This window comes from Dunckerocampus dactyliophorus, chromosome 5 (assembly GCF_027744805.1).
Source record: "Dunckerocampus dactyliophorus isolate RoL2022-P2 chromosome 5, RoL_Ddac_1.1, whole genome shotgun sequence".
In the NCBI taxonomy this organism is placed as follows: Eukaryota; Metazoa; Chordata; class Actinopteri; order Syngnathiformes; family Syngnathidae; genus Dunckerocampus; species Dunckerocampus dactyliophorus.
Window position 1 is genome coordinate 8,205,689 of NC_072823.1, and position 16,465 is coordinate 8,222,153.

Genomic DNA, 16,465 nt, shown 5'->3' on the forward strand with positions numbered 1-16,465 from the left:
CAAGTATTTTTTTTTTTTACCAAAAACAAGCTCAAAGTGGCTTCTAATAGGGGAATATGACAGCGCTGGTCGAGATGCTTTGTTTATATGTAATGTAGGAGGTCAGCTGGAAAAGCCAAACTGTTACCCGCGCTGAAAGGAGCATATGTGCCATCTAGCATTTTGGGAAGCACACAGCGCATGGTCGAATAATAATCACAGTGGAAATAGTGCATATAAACAGGGACGTCACATTGAGATGAGTGAAGACCCAGGGACAAGACTAAAGTGTGAATTTGAACTCTTTGTTTTTTTTTTAAGACCTTGAGAGCCCTGACCTCAGTTTGATGAAACCACCTTCTGAGATGCTCTACAATAGTGATGTTGAGGCAGAAGTTAATGCCCCAATACATTTTTCCATATGTCCGGCATTGACTCCACTACCCCTTTGTCTCTGCATCACTGCAGCCAGCAGGGAATCACATCCATGCTGTCTGCTTGATCCTTTGAATGCAGCTGAGCATTGCAGCTCCTCCATCAGCATCAGTGTCTTTTTTTTTTCCAGACTTATTCTGACCATAGCTGCACACCACTGTCTCCTGGGTTTTCTCACCTGAGGGCAGCTCGACATACCAAACGCATCTGATGAAAGAGAGCTGGCTTGCAGTGTTTTGCTGTAATGCGAAAGCTCTCTTCACAAAGCTGACACTCTTGCCTTTTATGCAACTTAAAAAAACGAGCGACTGTCCCCTGCTGAGCTTGTGATGCTCGCCTACCCCTTGGTTGAAACGGAATAAAATAATAGAGGAAACAACATAGTGAACATCAGGCGCTGAGTCGCGAGGAGGATCAAACCTAAAGAGTGAATCGGAACCTTGTAGAGGTGTGTAAGAGGAGACGGAACACAGTGGCGAATGATGTGATTGCACGCTTTGTATGACTTTTATACCTAGTGTGTGCTTGTGTTATGAGACATCATCAGTTTTCAGTGCAACAGCCATTGCAAGGTGAACGGTATAAACAATGTTTGATTGAGGTTGTTCAGTATGTACTCATTTTAATACAGCCTGGATGAATAAGAACGTTTTTCATCTGTGCTCAGTGTTTGAACTGCAGATTACAATATTAATCCACAGAGGCTGAGGATTATGGTTTGAATCAGAAGGCACATCTGGGACAAATTGAGGTCATATTCTTCGAAGCCAGGTTTGTGTCCTTTGTCTGGATTTTCTATGAAGGCACCCCTTGCACTGCTGCATCTGGATGGTTGGGCAGAGGATAAACCACATGAATGATGCATTGTGTCACACATTTTCATACATTTGCTACATGTCAAATGTTTGGTTTGCACTCTTATTGCACCCTGAGACAAAACCTGTTTATTTAAATTATTTACAAGTAATGATCTTCTCTGATGAGTGGTATGCTGTTAAAGTGGTTTGTAGCCACATTACAGCAAGAAGGTTTGAACCTGCTGGCTGGTTTGTAGGCCTTACTGGGCAATGCGGGCATATACTGTATCTTTTTACTTCTTCTCGACTTTTTAGCCATTCATTTTTTTTTACAGCACATCTGCCCATCCTGTATCTGTAACCCTGCTCTAGATATCCAGGATTGTTTTTCTATTTATACCTTACCAAACTACCAAAACAGTATGGCAAATTTGCACAAGTTAAGCAGTTTCATGCAATCTTCCATTTGCCCAGAGGAGGGCAGCAATGTGTACATAACCTGAGCGTGTCTGCTGGAGCGTTGCCACCCACTATACCTCATACAGTATGTAATTACCCTTAACGAGCAGTTTAATTAGAGTTGCAGATTATGCGGAGTTGCAGATCATTGTTATTTTAGTTCATCTCAGTTAAAATGACAAAAGATGCACGATTTATTAGAAAAATGTTTCGATTTAAAAAATGATCCAATGACAATTACAAACCACCGTATATACGGTGGTTTGTAATTGTCATTTATCTTTAAATGGACAGGAAACATTGATACCTCACCAGACTTTATATTTAAATATATACATATATTTTGAAATATTTTCTGCAGTTTATTGACTTCTTCTACATGCATCGATAATATAAGTTTCATTCAGCTATTGGATAATGAAGCACGCTTCAACGGTGATCGCTGACATTGTAACCACGCCCCCGATGATGATATTTCCCGCGTTTTAATTGGCTGTTGGACGCGTCACTCTTCACCCTCCCAGGGTAGGTTGCTCTGCACCTTTCAGCTGCTCAATTGATGGGCGTCCTGAGCTTGGAGCGGCTACGTGTACGTCTTTTGTTGTAACTAAACAAAACCGCGTTACGTGTAGTTTGTAGAGGTTATCACTGCAGCTTCCGCCCCCCCACCGAGAGCGTTTCCTGGCTGCAGCGGCTTGACGACGGCATCTGCTTTATGACATTTAATCATGAAGAGGCGCTAGGATTCTACCACGGCTATGAATCCTCTTTTTTTACGCTCAACTGTTAATCATATTGTCATCTTGAGGAACAAGTAGCCTACTTTTGCAGAAATGGGTGAAATGCACCTGCTGTGGAATATCGGACTCCACGTCCACCGTGGATTCTAAATGGAGGAATACGATTATTGCATTGGCTTGAAACGCGATGGCACATGCCTTGTTGTCGTGGTGCATGTGTGGAGTGCTTAGCTCGGAACCGGGCGTGATGACAGCCGAGTGCCCCTCCTCTCCCGGGACTTGAATAAAAAGGCGCTCCCACACTCCAGCCTCACTTTTCACAAGCTGCCCACTCAAGATGGAGCTGTGACATGTTGACGTCTCCTCATCTGGCTCATCTGCTTACCTCTACTCCTAGCGTGGGACGTCGAAGTGTCCAACGCGGATGATCCCGACGGGGGGGATTTGTGTAGATTATCGCCAGACTGCTATTTTGTGCCCTCTTAAGTGAATTTAGCGGCTTTTGACCAGCTCGTTTGCAACATGAGAGCCACAGCCACATGTCACCCCAAAGTGGTGTCACCTGCAGGTGAACCAGTCCACGCTATTGTTTCCACGATGCAAGCAGAAGTGGTCCACCAAGCGTAGACCCCGAGGACAAACCCACCCGGACGCCTCAACCCCTGCACTCACTCCGGATACGTTCTGACTCTCACTCGGGCCGCCAACGGAGGATGTTGGAGTCAGGATGCTGCGCTTCCCCGTGAAGAAGATCCGGAAGCAGTTTAAGCTGCTGCTGCTTTTAGTGCTGCTCACCTCGGCCGTCTGGTTTACCTACCTGCACATACACCAGGGAAAGACCATCAAACTCCACTTTAACTACGGAAAAGGTAGGAGCTCGTGTGTTTATTTACATGTTTTTTTATGATCACTCCCAAAAAGTTAGGGACATTCGGGTGAAATTTGAGGATGGAATTAATGCACCATAACCTTTTTAACGTAATTTGACCTTCTCTAAACTTGTGAATGTGAAACGGTGCAATGTGTCTGTACTTTATGCACAACTTGGCGGAGGGGCTGAGCGGCAAAATCAACAACAGGTGTGCGATCCACGAATCCATCCATGCATTTCCTGGTTCGATTAGAATTCGTATTCAAACAGTCCTCTTCATCATGCTGTTCACATTTTGACATCATGAAACCAAGACGACACCTAACAATGGGTGACCAGTGCTGAGCTTCAAACAGGACGTTCTCAGAGGGAAGTGGCCACTGAGCTTAGAATAGAGTGTCATTAACAGGGTGCAAAAGAGAGACTGGAAGAGTCACAGAACGGCATACTGTGCGCAAATGGAGTCATGGATCACGCACCTGTTGTGAATATGTTTACCAGCAATGTTCTGGTAATCTTGAGTCGCAGCAGAGAGTCAGAGGCACTTCAGCCTACTTGATGAAGTTGTCCTGAAGTTGAAATGGATGGGCGGTAGGATTAAATAAGCTTTAATTCTACCTGCTCCTTTTGGACATGTGGAACTGTGAAAGAGTGATTCATGATATGTACTCCATTGGAACCTGCATGTTCAAATAAACTAAACTAAACCAAACCAAACGTGATGTTTTTTTTTCGTAATAATGCACAAATTAAAACCCAGCGCTACATCCTCCTGTATCTCTTTTATTAGGGATGCCCCGATCCTTTTTATTTTGTTTATTTTTTTAATAATAAGCTTTTGTTACAAACATGAATTTGTGGAATTGAATATGGTTCTGAAAATAGCTCTTCAAAGCATTCAAAAATAACGCAACCAAAGTATTGCTGAATTAACTTTTTTATTACACAGCATGACCAACAATATTGTTTGGATTCAGGTCCCTAATCCCAATAAAAGATTCAATAAAAGTCCGTCCAATAAAAGATAAAATTGGAAAAAATGTGAGTGCAAAATACTTTTAGGGACTAAAAATCATTTGACATTTGACATCTTTTTTTTTTTTTTTTACCGTTTCCACTTATTTTACCGGCATAGAGTGCGTGCTGTTTGGGTAAGTGAATAAAATGTCCATTAACTAAATGCAAAAATCCCTGCATTTATTGATGCAATACATCATTGGCCCATTTTGTCCAGTAATTACGAAATGGATGTAGCTTGGCTACGTTTTCGAATGGGATGTCAGCCTCGACACATATTGCTACGAAATCGTCAACAAGCTGTAATGCTTGTGATGAAGGAAGATGTCACAGATGTAATTCCAATTGCGTTATTAATGTAAGGCCTGTATTTTTATAGCCTTATTTTGTTGACACAATTAGACAAATGTGACAAAGACCGCTCTTATTTTGAAGGCTACACTGTGTTGTGTGTGTGTGTGTGTGTGTTGAGAATGGCAATTGACGGTCGACATGAGCTGGGTGCAAGATAAACGTTTCTCTCGTCTTTTTTTCACTCCGAACCTGCACGTCGTCAGTGGGCATTGTAAAATGGTCCTCACATTAAAGCGGTAAAACACAACATGGTGAAAATGTACTCCTCCAGCCTGAGTCGCACACACACACACACACAAACACACTAACCCCGCTAGCTTCCATTCACGCCCTTTTGACATGTTTAGTAGTGTTTGTGATGACATTCCGCCACAATTGAGCGGCCTGCGCCGTGACACACAGTGAGGGGGAACTACCGCTGTAGCCGCGGAGCCGAATATCCGACATCCAACGTGAACTCCACCACGGACATGTCTGCATGGTGGTATCGTGTTTTCTTCCTTTTGCGGGTGGCGGGAGTCGAGTGGCAACCAGCTTTGAGGCGCGTTACCGCACCTACCTTGTTGGAGTGTGGCCCAGAGTTACGAGCGTTACACGGTAACCGGATCGGCCCGATCTCGTGGAGGAAGCCGATATTATCCGATCTTCAAAATGCGGCGTTCCTGACATTCCTACTTTTAATGTACCTATAGCGTCACAAATTGAAGTAATACAAACTGCAAAGGAAAATGAAGCAAACGTCTTTTCTGTGAACTATATTTGTATCTTCATTCTTTGTGCACTTCTTTTTCCACAACACCGGGGAGCGATTGTGGTCGTTCAATTGCTTTGAGTTTAGAAGACGTGGTTAATAGTGATGTGCGATACCACTGATTCGCTTTCCGATCCGGTACTGTGTAAAATTCAGGCTCCTATCGGCGTTACCAGTCTTAGTGCTTACTTAGTGCAAACACACCTAACATGTCGGTTACATTTTGAAAAAGTACTGTATTTGAAATCATAGCATAGCTCATAAAATAAAGAATATAAGACATCAAAATAATTTATTCATTTATTTTAGATAACGGCATATCATTCAGACAAGGTCCCAATCAGGCCTGTCACGATAACAGATATTGCTGGTCGATAATCGATTTTATTAAAAACCTTTTTTTTTTTTTTTTTAAGATCATTTTTTCATGAATTGTCATGAGAGGTGTACTACACATTTGAACCACTAGATGGTACTCAAGTATAGTGTACAGCTGCCTGTACGGATGTTTTAGCGACACTGGTTGTGAGAGCGCAACATTTTGCACTGTTTTGTTCATGTGTGCCAACAAAACGCCTCAGTCGGCGTTACTGTCGGGACGAAGGCTCCGCCGCCCGAGGAACCTACATCGGTATTTATTTTTTTTTCCCCGGTTGAGACCGTGTCGGTCATCAGTGTTCATGCGCTCACCGTGTTCATTCTCTTTAAAACCGAAACGTTCCCACGTTGTGGCTGTCGGCTGTGGGATTCGCCTCAAAAACCATCGCTTCTGCGCCTTCTTAATGTCGTATGGCGTATGCTACCTCACGAAGCTCACTGCTAAACTGTAGCCCCGCCTCCACAAAGAGGCTGAGTGAGTTGAAGGCCCGCTCTCTGTGTTCATTCCACAAAAGAACCAATGTGCACAGACGGATGCAGAGTGAACCCCCTTGCCATCCAGCCTGTGTGGCACAGAGAGACGAGCAGATGAAACAAACGCACACATGCACATGTCAATTTATCGAGGGCGTCATATTTATAGACCTGTTTTTTTTTATGGTTTGATTAATCTATTTATCGACATGCCTAGTCTCAATAATTGAGTTACTTTCTACTATTACCTCAAATGATTGAAGTATAAGAGTGTCTGTATTTTAGAGCCTGAAGATCTGCTATCGAAGGTCTCCATGGATCCGCACATCACTAGTGGCTACCTGGTTAGCTACATGCCATTAGCTGTGAAGCTGTCCTTACCGAAGCTGTTAGTCGTATAATACAACTTTCTACAGCTCTTTGGTGCTGTTGGTAATGTTTTAATGTATGTTTAAATGACGTCTCATTTTGTTCTCGTGTTCATCAGAGGCAAAGAAACACATGGCGATTGTGGGGTGGATTCTCTTTCACTCCACAGTGTGCACTTTCTGCTCCGTATGAATTAATGTTCTTTCTCACTTACACTTTATGCAGTCTAAGGACCTGTTGTTGTATATTTATCACTGACAAATGAAATGCGCACATATGATTTTCAGTCTACTTTCATTCATTTGTGAATAAAAAAAAAAAAATTACGTCCCGGTACAACTTTTTCACTTTCGATCCGATAACAATGTTGCAGCCTTGGTGATATCTGTCCGGCCGCTGCTGGATAAATGCGAGTCTGGAATCGACTGCTTGCATCGGAGTGCCGATACCGGCATTTTAGATGTAGGCTGATATAATCCGATACTCTTTTTGGCCTGATATCACTATCGAATCGGGACACCCCTATTTGTGATGCGGGTCATTCAATAAAATGATACAAAAAATATCATCATTTATGAAGTAGATGGCATGTTATTGTGAATCGAGATGGCAATGTTTTTGTGCAGCCTCGGTACAGAGTCTGTCTTAGTAAATAAATATATAATGCGCCCACTCCTATTACACATATAACATGGAAACATATCGGTTGCAGCTGTTGGTGTAAAGCGATACGCAATGATTAAGGTGTCCTTCAGTATATGCATGCACGCCCATACTCACGCAAACACACGCTGTCACACACACACAAAGGATCCTTCCCCTGTGTTGCTTCTGATCTGGCCCACAGGGTTTTGTCACCAGTTACATTCATAGTAATCGCTGTGCATTGCTACAGTATTTAAATACAGCACCCCTTTTGCTTGGACCAAACTGAAAAAGGCCACTTTTTACTGTGCATTTGTAATATATTGTATTCTGTCGTCGTGCAGTGTAATAAAATGCACGCACTCAAATGTGGTTGTTGTTAACTGTGCTGTTGCAAGGACTGAGTAGGGCACTTTCAGGAAAGACATTTTTAAAAGGCTATATTCAAGCCAGGGAAGGAGGTGTGACATCATGCACCCTGAGGTTTTAAATTAGCCTATACTCATTCACAGTGAGCGCTTTATGTAAGGCAAATCTAAACACCATCACTGGAAAGAGTTGTGCATTTATGAATCATATTTCCTGCTTGTGTAATGATGCAACCGAATGTATGGCAAATTACTATCTCTCACGCCTGCAGAGAGTGACAATATTGTACTGTATGTGTCCTACTGTGTCCCTCTTCACTATACAGTACAGTGTTATTGTTCTTTTTCTGTGGTTCCGACACATGTCGAGAGGCATGGCGTGATTTCAAATATAAATGTCTTCCTCACATTTAAGAGGTCAGCTAATCGTCTGTCTGGCTGCGGCTGTCTGGCGAGGGAGAAAGCGTTCAGTGCTTTGCAGGTTTGTGTGTCTAATTGACCGTCTTCTATTAAGCAGGCATCTGAGCAGGTCAACTCACTTAACCTCTCATGAATAACATGTCCCCTCTTGCACCAAGGGGTTTCTAAGTGAGATGTAGCCATTTACTGAAAATGGGACTCTAAGAAGCATGTAAATATTCATATCAGACTGCTGTGCAATCTTTCCATGCCCAAGTATTCAGTGGTTGTTGTCATTGCAAGGTGAAATAATGAACTTATCTTATTTGAATGTGAAATGGCAGCTTCCCGTTCGTATTCTTTAGTCAAGAATCCTCCCCCCCGATCGTTTGAGCCACGGTGGTTTAGTCTGGTGTCTGCCACCAGCATGCATGTCTAATAGAGTCCCTTCATATAGAGAGTTACGACAACTGAGATTACGCCGCCATGTTGGGGTCAATTCAAGCGCGCGGCTTGCGCGCACAGGACGACAATGCATGTAAATTGCAATGTCTCTGCACAAAGGGACGCATGCAAAATGTCTGTTTTATAATTATTCATACATCTATATTTTCCAATGTGTCGTATGGTATAATTTGACTGACTTGACTGCATGAATGAAAACAGTGTTGAACTGTTATGGACATCATGCATGAATGCTTTGCCAACTGCTTATTAAATTAGCAAATTCAGTCTACATTAAAAAAATATGAATTCTGTTGAATATGGAACAGTTGCATTAACTTCAACACTTGATTTCAAGTGTAAATGGAATGAAAAGCAGAATTTCACGATACATTCAATGCCAACAGATTTCAAAATGAATGCAGTTTAGGTCATTTACACAAGGATCATTCTTAACTCTAAGCATCCATGACTGCCTTTTTTCCCCTTTTTTTATAGTATATTTTACGTTTAGGCTACTTTGAAGACGGGCAAAGTGACATCAGAAGACGAGTTTGGCTTCCAGCCCAAACGGTTGATTTTATTTTCCCAAATTGTCCGTCTGTTGACATCTGAAGGGAATCTGTAAACCCTTGTCATGTCTATTTGTGCATCCAAATGCACAACAACCCGGCATTTTTGGGGAATAAACAAGAATACGGCCAAGAATACTGTAAAGAAAAGGCGAACGCAAACGTGAATTTGGCCCCCAAGATGGCCCCACGAGTCACGTGACCGTATTTTTTCGACTTGTCATGTCGCAGCTCTCTATATGGAGGGACTCTAATGTCTAAGATTTCTCTGGACAGACTAGCTGTTGCAGTTTTTTAAATTTTTTTTTTTTACATTCGCATCTGCTGGATATTAATGCAAGCATCGCATCTCTTAATTCATGAATCTGTACATTAAATAGCATTAAAAGTGTTTGTTTCCGTATTAGAAAATTCCTTTTCTATCAGTGGATGAATAGCATTTTCCAATCGGTCCCAAATGGTGACAGTTGCAAATTCCTTTCAATGAGGAATTATTATGATGTAACTAGGAACACGAGCGATCAAATTGGATGCATGCTGTTCCTGCAAATATGTTTTTATTTGCGTAAGAACATTCAAAAGACCTGGCTTAGTTATTGGTATCCTGTTTTTTCACTGAGCAAATTTTATACTGCACGCTACATCATCCCTCGGCACGTAGTTGTCAGAATTTTGCGGCCTCACTCTATCACAGTTTTTCAAAAATATAGTAATTAATAAAACATGCTGTTTTGTCATTGAACACCGCAATGAAAAATATGTACAATTTGCTTCAAAATGCATATTTTTCAAGCATAAAAATGGCTAGAGTACAAATATGAGGCATTCAGAAAACTCATTGAAAGCGGCGGTGAATTATACGTAGCATTCTACACTCGTCACTAGGTGTCGGTGACATTACTCTAATTTTCGGTGAGACACACACACACACACACACACACACACACACACACACACACACACGAACGCACACACCAGATTTGACAACAGGCTTTTATTGCAGGTTTGAATTATCTCACAACAGGCACGATAATGGCGAATAAAAATCTCTAATATAATAAAGAACATGCGCTACTGTTGGCTGCAACCCACGCCAAGCTAAAACTCAACTCTGAGCCCCCGGCGTCACTTCCCGTCTACCCGCCAGTCTACCCCCCCCCAGGGAACACATTTATATCAGCACACATGAGCATTTGTCTTATGTGTAATATGTCTTATTCTCTATTATTATGTCTACTATATTGGGTAATATCAGTCTAAATGTAACTATAGGGCTTTTATTGTATGTCTAGAGGGCTCTAATAATATTAAACATATTTAGAAGGTGGTAAAAAGGTTTTCTCTGCTCTAACTAAGAAAATATTCCATTTATAATTAAGGTATCCTACTTCGCAAAAATTCACTTATCACTGTCATGTTTGAAACCAATAATCCGCGATAAGCGAGGGATTCCCATACAGTCGTCCCTTGCCGCATCGTGGTTCATACATCGCTCCCTCGTAGTTTCGTAGTTAACTATGGCCTATTATTAATAGACAAATATACAAGTCATATGTAGCATTCTGGCCACTCTGCGTCAGTAATGTTACATTGATGAGACATGATATTAGATTAGATTACCTTCCCTCTGAATGCAGTCAGCCATGGCATGTCTGACGTGACAGAGTGAAAAAAAGTTCTCCTCCCATTCCGTGTGGAAGTGGTAAGTTTTTGGCTTCTTACGTTTTCCTTCTTTCCCACTCTATTTGAAACCCTTTCTTCAGTTTAGAATAAATACATTTGAGGCTAACTACAGTAGTTAGTTGCTCTGTTTAAAGCGGCGGCCGTCTCTTGTGTTCCTGCAGTGATTCCATAGCCTGCGTGTTACATGTGGTACACGTGCTGAGCAATGTGTTGTAAGCAAAGAATAATAGGAATGTAAAGGTGACTTTAGAGTTATTTCATGTCTTACAGGGCTCTAATAATGTTAAAAATCGTATCTATCAAGTCATAAACTGGGTACCTATGATAATATCCACTCATTTTCTATACCGCTTCTCCTCATTAGGGTCGAGGGGGTATGCTGGAGCCTTCAATGATAATATTTGATTTATATATATTGAATCCTACTTCGCGGAAATCGCATTTGGGTCTGGAACCAATTAAAAACGATAAACAAGGGATGTCTGTATATACTTATCCTGTTCAGGGTCACAGGTAAGCTGGAGCCTGTCCCAGCTGACTTTAGGTGCAATCACAGGGCACAAAGTGTACGGTACATACAACCACACTCCCGTTCACATTTATACCCACTGAATGGGAATAGATCCCATGCGCTCTGCGTTAAAGTCAGCTGTGTGAACCACTACACTTTATGGCCTACTTTTTGGATGATTATCAATCCAAGACAGGAGCATTGTACTACCAACTTTACCAACCGAATCTGGCCGAATAAAATACCCTACCTTGAACGTGGCTGATGTTGGGAAAAACAAGACTTCAGAAAAGTGTTTGAGTCAGTTGTTTTCATCCACAGCTCGTCAAGTGTTTGACATTTCACCTCTATGTGCAGATGTGTGGGTTAGTTCGGTCAACAGCATGATACAGTGGAGGGAGGCTTTTATGCTCTTTTATGCTCTCTCAAGTTTTCATTGCAAGCATTTTTACTCCAAAACAAATTTTGTGTGTTCCTAAGATTTAACTCGCAGGAAAAATATTTCCATCCTCACTAGCCTCTTTAAATGTGTGAATGCTTTTAACAAGTTTGTGTTCCTTTCATAATATGGAATATTATCAACCAAGCGACAGCCATATTATTATTATTATTATAAGCGCTAATGCTGAAGAACTACTTTTCTGACCTACTGACACCTCGCCACGCCACATCGGCTAGCGACGAGCTTCACCACATACTCGCTCAGGCCACTACTAAAGGTTGCTGTGTTTTTGTTTTTGAGTGTGGAAAACTTAACGCTAGGTGTAGCGTTTGTTTCTACGTTGCTATGCGAAATCAGTGCGCCCACGAAGGATGTTTTGGTAATGCTTAAAATGACCAAAATAGGATTACTGTTAGTATTACATGTCATCATGAATGGGACTATTACTACATGGTCACAGCTTGTACATGAAACCATAAAAAAACTTTTTTGGAGGTGAAACAGGTGTGTCCCATTATGTGCATTAATGAGCTGCCTCTTTTTAGCTGTTTTTATGTCTTACGCACAGAAAAGAGAAAGACGTGTGTTCATGTCTCACATGAGGATTGTGGATGATAGGCCAATTCCCCCAAAAAGTGCAGTTTTCTTTTTAAATGCGCACACAAGTCACAGATATTACACTACAGATGTTACACTACATATCATGCCTTCTGAATGCTTTAGTATTTTTGTTCTTTAAGCCATTTTTATGCTTGAAAATGCTTAATTTAGGCCAAGAATACGTGAAATTGTGTTAAATATGCATATTGTTTGACTAATAGTAGGCCGCATAGAACCACAAAACAGGGGTCATTTGTTAATTTAATTTTGAAAAAATGTGATAGAACCGCAAAGTGGCAATGGACGACTGTAATTGTTGTGGCCATAAAAAAAAGTTTTGACACGTCAACGCACCTCCTCCCCTCCACAGCCTCCTGCTAGCTTGACGTATGTTCTCCTCCGTGACTGTTTTTAAATTTGATATTGGATTCAGCTCCAGAGCCCTGCCCTCCTTTCTTCATTTGCCGTTGTTCACTCGTGACACAATCCAGGTTTAAGCCCTAGATATGCCTCACACGCCTATTGAACCATTTGAAATATAAAACACATAGGTATGTTCAAGGGCCGCCGAAGTGCGAAAATCTCCAAAATAAAAGGGAAAAAAAACATCATCAGTGAATCATAAAGATAAACATGTAAAAATGTTGGCCTTTCTAACAGTTTTACCAAGTTATGGTGAATGAATGTGTTTTCAAAGGAAAAAAATGTGGCCTGTTTTTGGAGAAAAAATAAATACATTTTGACCAAACATCTTTTACCGTCTTTAACTAGTCTTTTGTGTCTCATTGTTAGTATGCTAACATTAGCATGTTAACATTTAAGCCACTTTCATAGGCATAAACCTTTATAAAGACTAAGCGCTATTATGTTGCTAGCAGGCTAACATTAGCATGTAAGCTTTTTTTTTTTTTGCTATTTTTATAGATATAAACTTTCAGACACATATAAAGAGTGTTTGCATGCTAACAGTTAGCATGCTCGCTTCAGCATTTGAGTCTGTCATCAGGGTTTGGGCGCGGGATTCCACAGTGATGGCAGCATTTCAGTCCGGTGTCAGCATCGCCAGCATTCACATGCAATTTCTCCTGAAATTGCACATTTCTAGTCTTCTCTCTGAAATAAAACCTCCAGGCTCATACTGGTGGGTCTGTATTCATTTTGTGCTTTAAATTTGATGCTGCTCCTATCTTATCTGATGGATATAATGTATGCAGTCTCCTATCCCCTATTGACCCCATGATAGTGACTTATAGTACCGGGTACAACAAATAAATGCTCTTCCATTAGATGGCATACGGTACATAATTAACCTGTTGCCATTCCTACAAAATTTTTGATATTTTTGTCATGTAAAATATGAGCCTTGGCTCAGTAAAGGTCGGGAAAGACTGTTTTACTGAAAGAAAACTTCCAGTAAATAAAACAGGATATTTTATTATCTTTTTGAGGTAAAGTACCATTATGTGCCTGTAGATGTTTGTTTCAGAGGTGCTCCACTCATCACAAACATGATGCATGTGTGTTGTTTACACAGTAGGTCGCTTCCCACACAAGTCAAGTTCAAGAGCACTAAATTCATTCAAAAGGTGCATGTGAATGTTTTCGCCCATTTTCGGAACAGCTAAGCTTGCCGGGTTGGATTGGACTGCTTGGATAGGGCAAAACTTAAAAAGTATATCAACAAGGTTTTCCAAATGTGTACTTGCTGTACTCTGCTCCTATTTAATCTGAATTTAAATGAGGAATGTGTTGGCAGGGCACACGGCAGCGCATATTAGATGAGTGGCACATTTATGCGGCCACCCAGCTGCACAACAGCCCCCCTGTTTTCAAGCATCAACAGGTCGCCTTAGAAGGAGAAGGAGGAGGAGGAGGAGAAGGCGGAGGGAGGGTGGGCGTGAACACGGCATACAGACGTCCATTGATCAACTACGAATACGCATGTTGAAGTACAAACAACTTTCTCTGTACAATTATGGTGCTTATGTATACAGTATTGTGGAAAAGCACAATGCACACACATACTGTATGCTTCACATTGTCCCACATTTGTAGCAATGAAGAAGTCAGATTGGCTGTTGTGGCAAAATTATTTCATAGAACTTCATGGAAAGTGCTGAATATCCCTTAGACAAAAATACAACAACCTGTCAGCGGAAAACTGATTTGCACACCTCATTCATAAACAAGCATCCAAACGTGCACACCGGCACAAAATATTGTTGCAGTTTAAGTTGGATTTGGCCTGTTGCATCGCAACGGCAGTACCCTCTGGCTGTCTTGCTGTCATGGTAACAATGCCCTCTGATGTCATCCTCCCTAATTTTAGCTCTTGTGGCTCTTACGGTTGGTCAGCTATACCTTTCCCAGAAGCTTTATGTTTCTGAAATGGTAAATGAGCACTTCAAGTACTTGACACTGGTATCTGGTTCAGTGAAATTAGAGTTCTAGTTCATTGCCATGACAGCCAATGTAGCTGTTAACACCAGAGGCTAGAAGAACAAATATTTTCTGTCAAGCCAGCCCAAACAACAAATGTCTACCTGTGACATTTGTTGTTTGGGCTGGCTTTTGTTCTTTTCTTAGATTTGTAGTGGTCAGATTGATTATAGAGACGCATATGTGCTACACAGTACATATGAGTTAGTTTTATGAGTTACATTTACACCAACAATGTCACAGATGCCCATGAGAAAATTGATTCCCAACCAATGTGCCGCAGCATATGAGTTGGCCGTGAGGGATCATCAGGTGTGCCGTGGGAAACTATCCAATTTCACTCGCAGTGGTGTGAAAAAGTGTTCGCCCCGTTCCTGATTTATTATTTTTTTGCATGTTTGATACACTTAAATGTTTTCAGATCATCAAACAAATTTAAATATTTGTCAATGACAAAACAACTGAACACAAAATGCAGTTTTGAAATGAAACTTTTCATCATTAAGGGAAAAAAAAAAAATCCAAAGCTACATGGCCCTGTGTGGAAAAAGTGATTGCCCCCTAATCCTAGCAATTGGTTGGGCCGCTCTTAGCAGCAGCAACTGCAATCAAGCGTTTGCGATAACTAACTTGCAACGAGTCTCTTACAACTTTGCAGAATTGTTGTAATTCAGCCACATTGGAGGGTCTCCCAGCATGAACCACCTTTTTCACAAAGGGCCATGTAGGTTATGTTTTTTAACATTTAAGTGTGACAAACATGCAAAATATAAGGAAGGGGCCAAACACTTTTCCACAGCACTGTCAATTTTATGTATTTACTACAAATAATGGTCATCGATACATTCCAGCGACCTGCAGTTTCAACCAGCGTTTGCAGTGAGTTCAATTAGGTTGCAGACAAAACACAATCAAGACCTGTTGAGAGAATACTCTCTCATGTGCAGTGTGGACAAGAATAAAACAAAACTATTTGTAAGGAAGCGTTGTCGTCCTTTCAGAAACACTGGTGGGTCCCTGAAAGGGAGTCTTGTAAAAAAAGAGGGAACCTTGTTTCCATGTGATGAAACAGAGCAGTGGTAAATTGGAGAGAGAAGCACAGAACAAAACCGATAACTTGCTCAGTGAAAAGCAATTTCCGGGGAAGTCATGTTTTATATTTTAGGGGGGCTTCTGACGTGGTTGATTTGGGAGACACCAAAGTATTACGTTGGCTGCAGTCGGTATCAACAAAGTGCTTCAGGCACTTTTAAAACATGGACATGTTCTGGAAGGAACCAGTCTGTTTTCCATGCTGAAAAGACATTGAGAAAGTAGACTGGTGAATGCGGACCCCAACAATTCACAGTAAAGTCAGCTGTAAATGAAATGTGACTGAAATGTTTCCACAAGAAGCCTAAAGTTTATTTCATTATGAAATTTTATATGTTACCATGCAATAGCAGGGACCCTGTCATTCAAAACCATGTTGCTACACTGATAACCCATTGACGGCCAGCCATGTTCAGAGCAGAGAGCTCCATACTGCCAGAGTTTTTGGGCATTTTTGCCCACAGAATATTGAGTTTTAGGACTACGTAAACATTGAAACTATGTAAAGAAACTTTAGACTCTCTTCTTTCATCAGACAAAAAAGTTTGTTTCTAGCCTTTTTGGGTCTTTGGATATTGGCGGTAGAACATAGGGTAGTTTCAGCAAAAACACCAGATTTTGACCAAAAAACAGAGAAAATGAGGTT

The 16,465-nt window shown here is 41.2% G+C and overlaps 1 protein-coding gene across 1 annotated transcript in view; it reads left to right on the plus strand.

Moving 5' to 3' along the window:
- The first annotated feature begins 2,217 nt into the window (after positions 1 to 2,217).
- b4galnt4a (beta-1,4-N-acetyl-galactosaminyl transferase 4a) overlaps positions 2,218 to 16,465 on the plus strand; it is a 165,184-nt gene continuing 150,936 nt past the window's right edge. The window contains exon 1 of the mRNA XM_054775668.1: positions 2,218 to 3,279. Coding sequence (XP_054631643.1) covers positions 3,138 to 3,279 — 142 coding nt within the window. The 5' untranslated portion in view covers positions 2,218 to 3,137. The remainder of the gene's footprint in view (positions 3,280 to 16,465) is intronic.